This window comes from Erithacus rubecula, assembly GCF_903797595.1.
Source record: "Erithacus rubecula genome assembly, chromosome: 19".
NCBI classification, from domain to species: Eukaryota; Metazoa; Chordata; class Aves; order Passeriformes; family Muscicapidae; genus Erithacus; species Erithacus rubecula.
In genome coordinates, this window is record NC_136671.1 from 2,875,003 (window position 1) to 2,887,822 (window position 12,820).

The window sequence follows — 12,820 nt, forward strand, 5'->3', positions numbered from 1 at the left end:
GAATCTTCAATTCAAAGTGTCAATATAAAGTAAGGGATGAAGGTATTGATAAAGAGGAATATCCATTGCTGCAAGCATCCAGTTCTGCTGGTTATTAAATGACTTACTATATTTATTGGTGAGAAAAAGTATTTTGATTTACTAGTAAAAATTGTTGGATAAAGAAGAAATACATATGTGCATTCAGCAGGGATTATCTAGCTGCAACCAAAATAACAGATATAGGAGGACAATGTTGGAACTACCAAAATGTCAGTTGATTGGGGTTTTTGGATGGAAATTTTGTAAGACAAGGCTACCAACTAACCTGTGACACTCATACCAGTCTGCATTTTAGTCCATGATACTGGCCCTGCTCTTTCCACAATGCTGATCCTAGTTCTGTGCTGGTGGTTGTGCTGTTCCCTGTGTTGCCATGCTCCAAAAAAGAAAGAGGTGACATGAGTAGTATTACACAAACACAAAATCTGCTGGGGAAAAAAAAAAAAAAAAAAAGACAAGAAAGTGTTCAGCATACATTTCTAGAGATGACTGTTTCCTTGCTGATCGCTTTGGATCGGTTGGACTTGCATGTTGTTCTTTTACTTGTTCTCAGCAGGTGTTATGTGCCCTGCAAAGCCTCTGTATGAGCTGTCAGTTGGATGAGGATGCACAGATATCCTGTTTGCAGAAGTCCAAGATACCTGCAAACCAGTAAGAAAGTGTAGACTTAAAGATGCTATCAGCTTCAAAAGTAATAAGTTCTTCAGATACTTCAGATAAAACAGCAGAGTAGAGGTTCAATTCCCCTTTTGATTTGCAGTTACCAACTCAGTCTCGCATGAGTCTAACACAGCACTCCTTAGAAATTTGTTACAAGAGGGTTAGGTAGAACATACTTCTCCATGCAGTCTGAACAAAAGGCTAGAGCTGTGCACAGAAGGCTGCCTGGTGCTTTTCTCTCTAACTTAGAATTAAGAACTTGACTTTACCTGCAGGTGTGCAATTAAACACTGATTCTGCCAGCTGCATGAAAGACTCTCCAAGGATGTCCTGATAGCTCAGGTGACTTGCATGAACAAGGTACTTAGCAGAGTCTTTGAAAAGCAGATCGCTTTCACCATACTTCCATGACTGAAAGAGTTGGAATTCAGAATCCAATTTGCTTCCCAGAGATTCCTAAACAGAAAAGGAATAAAGGTTTCACAGCTTGGGTCATTAATACTACTTTTATCTACCATTGTTCTTATTAGTGCAAAAATATGCATTTTTGCAATGCCTCATTTCTCAGTAAAAGTATGGCCTCTGTGGAATGGGAACTGGTGCCAAAATACCCCTTAAGAGAATCCAAATAATTATTTTCTCCATCTCTTATCTCTTTTGTATTGGATCTGAAGACACTACTATATAAAGCTTTTCATCTTGAAAGGGTTTTCAGCAGTTGTACGTGACAAATAGTAACATGCCAAGCTTTTCCCTGTCACCTGTCATACCTGAGATTTCAGTAGAAAGTCAGAGATTTTAGTGACAGTAACTGGTCGGGTCATGACGGCGCTGGGGGGAACGGGGCCCAGGTTACAGCCTGCCCATTCCGTGACTGCAGCTCGTGTTCCATCCGGACACAGCAGTTCAAAGTCCAGGGGGGTATAACCCTTTGCCCAACCAGAGCTGCCCAGATCTGAAAAGAACATAAAGTGAAAGGTTATCCTTTGCAAAAATTAAAGCAGAAGAGAGGGTGAATCTCAAATGAAATGTTAAAACTTGAGAGGGAGAAGTTTAGTCAATATGTTCAAAACAAACACAGCGTCCTATGTGGTCATTTCTTAGGAATGCATAAGGACCAGGGCAGTGTTTTCACTGAGGTCAGTGAATTTAAGCTGCACCTATCAACTAAATTAGAATAATATCAAGGCATATCATGTCTCATTTGCATCTGTAACCAGATCCCTTTCTGGAAACAAAGCAATTCAGCCTGCATGCCCTTTGCTTCCCCAAACAAACTAATTGCTAAAGGAATTCCTGTGGGTTTCCAGCCCCTTATAACTTCATTTGATTTTAGAGAGATTCCTTTCTTAGAAAAGTCTTTTCTCTTACTGAAATTGCCTAAAATAGAATTTTATTTTGCTTTAATGAGGTTCCTTTTCACCTTGACTCTAAGAAAAACATATTTTGGTTTTCCTTTTAAAGCTTTGGTCTTTCCAGAAATTTAGTGCAGTCTCCAAGGATGATTATCCCAACATACATCTTTGCACTGAGTGATTCTTGTTCTTTCCTCTCTTCCAATATTACTGGAACAACTACATGTAGAAAGCTTCTAGCAATCTTCCATTTACAAGCACAACTTCATGAACCTAAATTAAACCTGTAAAGGCTGATCCTCACAAGTGATGGTTGCTTTGTGGAAGTAACTGACATGAATGGACATTCTCAAAGGAAAAGAATATCTGCATCTTACCCTCTATGTTCTGGAGCAGGTTTGAGTGTTCCAGGAAAGCTACATCTCCAAAGCTTCTTCCACTGGGATTGCCAACTAGGCATCTAGTGCAAGAAAAAACAAAGTGATCAAAGGCAGCACTACATGGTGACTGACATTTGGATGGTCATCTGAAGCTAAAATAGGAGTAGCTGGAAGTATCCCTCTCATCTCTAACCCCTTGGAATATGTTGGTGATCTCAGTATAGAGATTTGCTAAGACAATCCTTTTCATTCCTTATAGCAAGTCCCAAATCAAAGCTGCTGCACAATGTGCACCTTCACCCATCCCCAGGCAGGAAAGAGAATGGAATTCAACTAAATGCATTACGTCTATTTCATAAGAGTGCTTTCACCTTTAATAGTCTTCTCTGACTCTGTCTTCAGCTATCTATTTTTTTTTTTATATCTCCACTCTATTTAATTATCTCCTGTATGCTACACTGCTTCTTAGCATAGAACCTTTGCTCTCTGATCTTCTTTCAGCCCTTCCCTTTAATGAGTCAGTACCAATGCTCTAAGCCTTACATGTTTGGAAACATTTCCTTGATCTGGAAATGGTTTCATGACCATTTTAAATCATCAGTCTGCTGAACATCCCATAGCAACTGCAACCAAAACAAAATACACACTAGCAAAAGTTTATATAGCCAAATGCTTAACAAATAGGAAAAAAAAAAAACAAACTTAAAAATCAGCAAAATAAAAGGGCAATTCTGGCTGTTGCTCTGCATTTCTGACTCTCACAAAAAGCTCACCTGAGTGCTCCCATATTGCCATAGTAACGTTCATTGTGATTTGCTGCACATCTGCTGGACACTCGAGCTCCTTCCACCTCACCATCTCCAATGCACACCTTGCACAGGTTTCCATCTGCTCCTGGCATGCAGCCCTTCCAAAAGTAATTCTGATAAGCTGAGTAAAGAAAACTGAGGTGAGATTAAGGCAAGGTGTTCCCAATCCTCTTCATATATGAGAAGAGACAGGAAAGGAATTTCATCCTAATGACTAGCAAGAAGAGGGCTAAATAGTGTCACACATAGTCAAATATGAGGAAAAGCTGCTTCAACACCCTCTGATACTGTAGTCATCAGTTGTTGGTCGGATCCTCATTGCCCCCTCTCAATTCCATTCCTGAATTTAGAGTTTCAGATTTCCATGGTCTATTTATTATTAAGAGAGAACCTAGAACAGCCCTTACCAGAGTCAATATCACAGTTCTCAGTATCATTCTGCTGAGCTCCCACTGTGTGTGTGGACAGAAGTAGCCATCCTCCAGGACTGTACAGGTGACTGTGGCAGGATCGCCTTCCCCTAAGGTTATGGATGTGAATCTGTTTGGCACTTTTCTTAGCTAGGGCAACAGCATAAACCGGTGATAGTGCTGTGAAACAGTAACAACCAGTTATACCAAGGCAATTAAGTAATTCAGAAGGGCACAGCCCCCTCCCCTCCCTCACCTTGTCACAGTATCTTCAGTTACAGTACAAGACCTACACTCTTTGCTTAGCCACAAAGCTCTTGCCCTTGCACATAAAATTCTATTCTAAACCAACACACAAATACATTCTTACATAAATTCTACAGCAGTCTCACAAAAATCTAGACCTTATGCCTTCTCAAAGTTTCTATTACCTTTGTGCATCAGATTACTTAGTTTCCCTGTTTTCTCCATGGTCTCAGCTGCTGGGGCACAATCTCCCCCTGGAAGGAGAGATAAACATTAAGGATCTTGCCACTGATGTCATTCCTTTTACATGGCAGCATTCATTCAAAACCCTCGTGATCCTCCTCAGCCATGTCAGCACCTTTGTCCCTTTAACAGAAGGGATAAAATAAACAGACCAAATGCTACAGCCAGTTAGTGGGAGAGCTGGGAAGAGTATTTGGATGTTTATACTGAAGCCTGCTTCCATCACAAAACATCACAAACAATGGAAATCTAACTATATTCTTAACAGTACTTTTTTCATTCCCTCTCTTCTTGATTAGGTCACATAAGAACTCACCATAGCATTCTGCAGCTACAGGCACCAGTCCACATCTCCCTGCAATGTACACGTGTGTTGCATCCAGGGTGACTGCATCAGCCTCACTACTCTGCCAGAAGCATTAGAGAAAATAACAAAACCAGGATTTGCATTAATTGTGTATCCAAGCAGCAAGACTTCTCTACTGGCTGGAAATTCCCCTGCATAAATTCCTTCTCATTCTCACTTATTCCTCAAGCTAGTTTTCCTCTGTTTAGTTCAAACAAGACATACACACCCTGTGCAGTCTTATACCCCAAGCAGAAGGAGTCTCCTACCTTGATCATTTCAATGCATTTGGTCATGGAAGAGGCTTGGACACAGACTAATGGGTCGGATTTGATGTTCAGTGCCCACTCCTCACACTTGCGAAGCTCAGCATCACTGATGCAGCACCAGCGCACAACGCTGTTGTCCAAAGAGCTCCCTGAAATGGAAGCAGACCATGTCACCAGTCATGTCATGTCACCAGTGCACCAATCTGTTACATGTTAAGGGGATGTTCAGGTAAATGCATTTGTGACTGGAGGGAGGAATAATGTAGAAAGAGAACTTTCCCTTCCCTTTCCTTAGCTACAGTCCTCTGGAATGGTTCTCACCTTCATGGCCGAGTCCCTTCAGGAGAGCTACATAATCCAGACCAAGGACATAGGCAATCTCCAGCTGTTCCTCAAGAAGCTGCAGGTGCTGAGTGGCATCTCGGAACAGCAGGTTCTTTCCCCCAAAGGATGCTGAACTGAAGAGTTCAAATCTGTCTCTTTCCTTTCCTTTACGCCCAAAGAGGCGCTAGGACAAGAACAACACTTTTAAATTGCAACAAATCTGCTCATTCTTCCAACAACAGGCAGACTCAGCCTTCCCTCCCTTTGTATCAGTTGTCAAGATATCAAATAGTATTTATAATTTGAGAAAAAGATGAAGAAAAGTGAGCCCTGTCTGAGCCTAAGAGTCTCCTTCAGCTACATAGAACTTGAATCAAGTTCCACAGCAGGATGAACATCATTAGCCATTTTCCAGTTTGTGTGTTATGGCATCCTTCTTTACTGATTTATTCCCAGCTTCCTACAGAAGAACACTTTAAAAAAAAGCAAAACCTTACAAAAGCCAACGCAAGATCCTTCCCAAGAACAAACAATTTTTAGCACTTTATTCACAATAACTATAAATTTCTCAAGAAAAAGGAGAACATAGGTCATAATTGCCACACAAAGACAAAAGAAGAAACTGTCTGGACATTGACAGCTTATAATGTTCACTCACTTGGATCATGCTAAGAAATTTGTTGGTGATCTTCTGGAAGTTGTTGCGGGTGATGATGCCACGGCCAGGCCCCTTGCCCAGGTTACAGGTGCTGTATTCAGTCAGCTCAGCTGTGGAGCCATCAGGACACAAGAGTTCATATTCCTGCTGTTCTGAATCTGGAACAGGGAGACACTCATGAGTCTGTGACAGGAGCCATGACTTGGCAGCAGGCACAGACATAGAATGTACGTTTTTCAGTGGAGATTACTAAAGGGTATGCAGGCAGCATAGTGCACCAAGCACACTTGGGAGTTGTCTTTGGTAAGTATTTCTCTTAACTAAGAGAGGGACCTTAGCCAGAGCTGCTCCAAAATACTCTTTAAGCTGTACCCCTGTAAATGTATTTATTCAAAAACTTACCTGCAAATACTACTGCTAATCACCTCTGTTGCAGAGCTCAATTGAGTTTAAAAGTACAAGGAAGGTGTACAGAAACTTCACAGTTATGCAGCTCAATACACTGAATTTTAAGAGGAATCTTGTAACTCAGGCAAAGCAAGTACTGACAGCTGTGTCAGAGACATATCTAATGAAGTCACCTGTCTGCTCCCATTCTAAGAATCTCCTATGAGCAATCATTGCTCACTCACACCTTCCTGTTCTGTTTCTTTCTAAATTGTGTGGAAAGCCAAGAAATACCCCTAAATGGCTTGCAGGGATAGAACTTTCTCTAAAAACAACAAAAATATAGGTATATCCCTCAAATACCTGTGCAGGAAAGAGCACAGGCAGAGATTAAAAGAAAACTTCATTTTAAAGATTACCTGTGGCACTCATAATTCCTAGATGATCTAAAAAGGCAATATCTGCCACTCCATCCTTCAAGCACCTGCAGGAAGACAAATGCCATCCTATTAACATTTCACCTGGCTTTCCTACCTTGTAAGTCCTTTTTCCCCCAAAAAAGTGAATTCAGCCCCAGTGCCCCACAGCTCACCTGAAGGCTCCCTCGGAGTCATAGAAGGGTTCGTTATTGCTTGTCTCACAGAAGTGGTTCCTGTCTCTGACATAGGATTTTTGTCCTTGGCAGAGAGCACACAATCGGGGAGCAGCAAGACCAACCCCAGGGATGCAGCTTGCATTGAAATACTCACTAATTGCTGCAGGTATAGAGGAAAAAAACAAAGCAAAACAAAAGAAAAAAGTCAAATGGGAAAAAAAACAGAAGAGGAAAAGGGGCCAAACATATCATAGCCATTACTAGTTCATCCTATATCTGCTGGCTTTTCTGTTACTTTCACTGTGGCCCTATGGCTCCCATCACCTACCTTGGCTCAGAGGTTGTGCCTCATCCCAGGAAAGATAATTTCTTGCAAGGAGAAAGCCAAGTGGAATATTCCAGCCCGATGTCCACCTGGCTCCATTGTGACAGCTGCGCACCCCTCGTAGGCTCTGGATATCCAGGGTTCCTCGTTTGGCAATGGCTACAGCAAACACACAATTTCCTGCAATGGCACAAAATGTGTAACAGGAAAAAAAAAAAATCATCTCAATTCTGCAGCTTCCATCTCTGAAGAAGAGCTGAACTACTTCAGTGAACATGGCTAAAAGAAGAAATTATCTTAGGCCTGCCCAGTGTAGGTACTCGTGCCAGGAACTTAACCACGTACTGGCTACACTGCACCTTGTCAAACACATAAGGCAAGCTTATCAATACCATAGGCAGAAAGGCTACTGGATACAAGGCACCACTGGTATTTTACTCATCATCATTACATATTTTAGAAACAATTCTTAGCCACCTGCATATTCCTACAAAGTTAATAACAACAGGCTGACTTTTTTTTTTTTCCAAGAAATCTAAAGACATTTCTTAGCCAAATGAGAAGTAGTTTATTCTTCAGCTTTACCTACCTTGATCATAGATCTCCTTTGCCACCACTGCCAAACCGTACAGCTTTACAGCAGAGTAAACATCTCCAGCATCCAAGGAGGCAGCATCTGCTTTATTTGCCTTTAAAATAACACCAAAACCCTCAAAAGAAGTGTGTTTACAAGGAAACAAACAGAAGGTTCAAGACCACAGTTTCTGCCTGAACAAATTTTAGTTTAGTAGCTTGCTTTTGTCTATTTATTTCCAAGCAGCTTTCTCTCTTTCTTGGAGATTGCAAAGACATTAGCTGGGGTAAAACAGTACATCTGGTAGAATGCTCACAGGATTTAATTTTTGCCTCTCAAGTGACTGTACTTTGTCATATAAGCACTTCAATTATTTCAGTATCATTTTATTTTCCCATAATTTCTGTCTACCAGTTACTTTTCCAAGAGGACTTGGACACAGAATCGGTTTTCAAAGTCTCTGTGAACTCACCCTGATTTTATCAATGCAGTCATATGTACTGTGGGCTCTGATGCAAGAAATCCTAGTAAAGGAACTGGCAGTAGTGAGGGGAAGCACAGCTGTAAGTGCCTTGGAGAGCTCAGCACACTTTCTTTGTTCCAGGTCAGAAAGGGTGCACCATCGGAATTTCTTCCCTGTAGTGTCAAAAAAGAAGTCAAGATTTGTAGGATTTCATGAAAAAGCCCCTCAGTTTGACACCTTATGGAAGAGAGAGGTTATTCTATTTTATTTAACTTCCCAATACCTTTGACTGTGCTCACTCACACACACATACCCACACATTCAGAGGCACCCAAGAGATGTGGCCACATGTGACCAAGGTCACTTTTGTCAAACATGAGAACATTTGAAACTGTTTAATATGTCTCTTTGCTTCCTTTTGACAGAAAGCAACTAAATTGTTTCAGGCAGATTCTTCAAGAATCAGCAATTATTATGGCAAGATCTTTTGCCATATAATCTTCCTTAGTGAATTTTAGGTAAAGCTGCCACCCAGGATTAGGAGGAACCAAAGGTAAGGATGTGTTTATGGCTATGACCTGTTTTCCTGTTGGGATAGAAAGAGAAGGAATGGCACTTAAAATGTAGGGTAACCATCTTCCTGTTACCAGAATGCAGTTTTTTTCCTGACAAGTCAACTGGGATGTGACTCCATCAGAGCACAAACCTTCTAATCTTGATGTAAACATGCATTCCCCAGAGTTTATCTGTTTTACTGCTGTCCTTGGTTATCAGTACAGGCCATTCTTTTAACCTTTGCTCTGCTGTTTCCTCTAGAAACATCAAAAAGATGCATTTAAGGGTACAGGTGAAGGTGAAACTTCCTTTTTCAGAAGGACTTGGAGGTTCGGGGAGGTTTAAACCAACTATGAAGCTACATCTTAAAGCAATCCAGATATACCAAAAAATTTCTTCTTTTGCCTTAGGCTGAAATTATTCCATCTCATATTATTCCTCTGAAATGCATTCTACTCTGAAATATATCATCATATGCACCTCCAAGAATATACTAGACATTTAAGGAAGGATAAAAGTGATTGTTGCACACAAAAATAGCATGCAGTTATATAACTTGAGAGAATCTTAAGCCATGTAATAAAAACCAGGACTGAACACACAGTCAATGCCACAATATCTCTAACATTGTCATTTCCAGATGTTTAAGCATTTGATTCTATGGAGAACTATTAATATTAGCAATGTGTATAATTAAATCATGGAAGTTTTTATTTCTTCGAGCATAGCATCAGGCATTAGTCCTCTTGTTTTGTCAATAATTCAGCACAATACAAGAAGAACTCTTTGTGGTTTTAGAGAGGAGCAGTTTGGGATCCACTGCTTCATTCTGACACTGCTAATGAGTACACAGACCTCAACTATTCCAAGGAAACAAACCCTTACTGAATTAGTAAGGAAGTTGTGTACCAAGCTGCTTCAAAACAACCAGGGTCACCATCTGCCAATGATCAAACAGAAAAAATACAGGCACAGTTCTAACTGCAACTTATTTCTTTGCACAGAGGAAAACAAACCCAAAGTATGCATTAGTTTGAATGTCACCCACCCAGAGACAACCCTTCTCTGTCCCTCTCTACATCAGCCTTACCTGAAGCCAGCAAAGAGAGGGTGATTAGGACAATTAAAATCACTGTCTTCACCATTACAGCAGCTCAGCAAGGATCTTCTCTCTACCCTGCCGCTCTGCCTTCTCATACCAGGAATTCCACAGAGATGAACAAAGCTTCTGGAAGATAACAAGGGGGATTTAGACATCAACGAGGATAAACCAAAATTTAAGGAAACAAACGAACAGTCAAGTATATCCTTGTATGCAAGGGAGAAAGGGACAGTGTCCCTTTCCTGCCCACTGATGGGACCCATGCATTTTCTGCTCTGTTATTATCAGACAGGCAGACATTAAGCCTCTGCTTTAGCAATAAATAGTACTTCTGCTGTTTGAAAAGGCACCCAAATGCCTTTGGGAGACAGGCAAGACTTACACCTAACTTACAAAAAGATACCTAAAGCTAAGAGAATTATCCAAACTACTGACCCTATCTCACTACAGAATGTTTTTTTTCACCTGATAATGGCTTATCTACTGAGTTATTTTCAACTAAAAGTAATCCTATGCCTCTCTAAGAATTCAGAACAGAGCTGGGACACTGGTGACTGTCTTTGATTCTCTTCATCCCATTCCAGCCCAACAATCTCATCCAAACTGCCTTATTCCCCTATTTTCTAATGCTTAACCTCAAATATTATAACCTCTGAACTACTCTACAGCAGCTATTAACATCACTAATTCTATGGCAGGGAAAAAAAAGATGTTTATTTATATATTATATATAAGCAGAAGTGTGTGATGATATATAAAATATTGTTAATATGGTTTCATCTTTCCTGTTCAGGAAAGAATTAACTGTTCCAAGTGTTCTGGAGGAATAGAGCCTTTATCCTACTTCTGTTTTCCTTCTTCATCTTACAGATTTCCCTGGTGCTTTGTCTACTTCATGTACTTTTGCAGATACTTTTCCCAGGGTTCTTCTGTTGCCTCATGTATCCTTCCCTGGTGATTCAGTCATCATTCCCCACTTGCTTCTTTCACACTTAGGTATTGCTTATCTCTTGAGTTTCACAAGTTCCCTCTCTAGATCTGCAACATTCATTGAGGTGTTCTCACTGATCTGATGACAGAAGTTACACAGAATCACAGGATGGTTTGGGTTGGAAGGAACCTTAAAGTTCATCCTGTTCCACTCCCTGCCAAGGGCAGGGATACTTTCCACTAAATCAGGTTGCTCCAAGCCTCATCCAGTCTGAGGCACTTCTCATTTCTTCCTGCACTCCCTGAAAAAATGATCCCAAGCCCCAAGACCTCCACTCTCTCCTTTGTGGTAGGAACTGTGGTATTAATCCCCTCTTTGGCTTGGCTCAGCTGCACAGGCCTAGCACAACTCAGCACCCTTAGGGAAGTACATTTTATCCCTCATTGAGTGCAGTCTATGTAATCTTACCAGATATTAAAAAAAACCCTCAATGTAAGAACAAGACACATGATAAAAGCTATTTTAAAATAGTTACATGTCCACATACTTACTTTTAATTCCAATAAGAAAAATTAGATCAGGACAGATTATTAATCAGTTTAGCCTTGTGACAATTATTTTACACTATAAAGAAGTGTGTTACATTTAACTACACCTTCACCTCTGAACCACTTCCCAGTCTGTTCTGGGGAAACTTGTCTGTCAGGCCCGCCAGTGGGGTGCACTTACACACCAAAGCTAATGGTTCTTGCAGGGCTAATACCAAAGCACCTAACAGCATCAAATCCCATCTTCTTTGGGGTTTTACTTTCTGCCAATCCCACCATTATGTACAGGATATGTAAATCCCAACAATTCAGTCAGCTAATAATATTACTGTTTCATTAGGGCTGTATCTGGATTCCCCCTCAAATTTTACATATTTAACAATGAAGGCTTTCCTGTATATGTTTAAGATACTTATACAGATACCACTGCCTATGGTGATGTGAAAAAAAGGCAGAATGACTTGAAGCTGTTGAAGACTTCATTTAGGCCTGGTCAGGAAAATAAACAAACCTAAATCAGGAATTTAAATTAATCAGCTTGCATGAGGACCATGGCCTAAAGCACTAAGGATGTGGAATCACAGTGCCAGGACTCTTGAATTCTTTTCCTGCTGATTCATGGTATGAAACTACCCCTCTGCCACCGTCAGAGAAAGGTAATTAGCTACTTGCCAGCATTGTTGCATTTATTCATCTAGGGATGCATCTAAGAGAGTGGAAAACCAAATAACTCTATAAAATTCACTCTGGGCAGTAGACAGCCAGGCAATGTCCGGGCAAGGGACACCAGAGGAGGAATGGATGCTACTGCACTACCCAGCCAGACATCTCACTTGGAGGAACAGCATTGTGTCTGTCCCATGTCATATGTCCTCTCCCTAAAATCCCTGCCCTGATATTCCTGGTGTTCCCATACCCGGGACAAATAATTTACCTGTCTGTCAACAGCAGCGCTGAAAAGCAGCTGAGCCCCAGCTGTCTCATCCTGAACTCCCCAGCAGCAGCCCCCTCCTCCCGCTGGGCACAGCCCACAGCAGCTTCATCCCCACAGCACAAATCCTCAGGAACCACCACCCTGTGCCCACTCTACATCCCCGGGAAATGTTCCCACATCCCTCCCCTCAGGGCCGGCCCTATCCCCGCTCCACATCGCCTCAGCGACGTCCCCTTTTCCGCCCGCGCCCAGAGAACAGCCCTCCCCACAGACCAAACTCGCCTTTGAAGAACACCTGGCACCCGCATCCCCATGCCGGCTCTCCCCTCAGGGATGAACCCCTGCCTCCTCGCCGTGCTCCCTCAGAGAACGGCAGGGACCGTCCCTCTCACACCGGCCGTGCTCCCTCAGGGAATAGCAGGGATTGTCCCTCTCACACCGGCCGTGCTCCCTCAGGGAATGGCAGGGACTGTCCCCTCACACCGGCCGTGCTCCCTCAGGGAATGGCAGGGACTGTCCCCTCACACCGGCCGTGCTCCCTCAGGGAATGGCAGGACTGTCCCCTCACACCGGCCGTGCTCCCTCAGGGAACGGCAGGACTGTCCCCTCACACCGGCCGTGCCCGCTCCCCTCACGGCCGCGGCCCCGCCCCTGGCCCCGCCCC

General features: G+C 42.2%; 1 protein-coding gene across 1 annotated transcript; it reads right to left on the reverse strand.

The window, feature by feature from the left end:
* Window positions 1-91: 91 nt before the first annotated feature.
* Window positions 92-12,266, reverse strand: LOC306810249 (serotransferrin-2-like). Its single transcript, XM_079322623.1, has 18 exons — window positions 12,157-12,266; window positions 9,732-9,869; window positions 8,096-8,259; window positions 7,639-7,738; window positions 7,053-7,229; window positions 6,722-6,884; window positions 6,549-6,613; window positions 5,743-5,900; window positions 5,082-5,268; window positions 4,761-4,909; window positions 4,462-4,552; window positions 4,088-4,156; window positions 3,654-3,836; window positions 3,211-3,367; window positions 2,435-2,517; window positions 1,473-1,657; window positions 972-1,158; window positions 92-683 (listed from the first exon to the last, which is right to left on the reverse strand). Exons 2-18 carry the CDS (start codon window positions 9,784-9,786, stop codon window positions 634-636), a joined length of 2,223 nt encoding a protein of 740 aa, XP_079178749.1. The 5' UTR covers window positions 9,787-9,869; window positions 12,157-12,266; the 3' UTR covers window positions 92-633.
* Window positions 12,267-12,820: the final 554 nt, after the last annotated feature.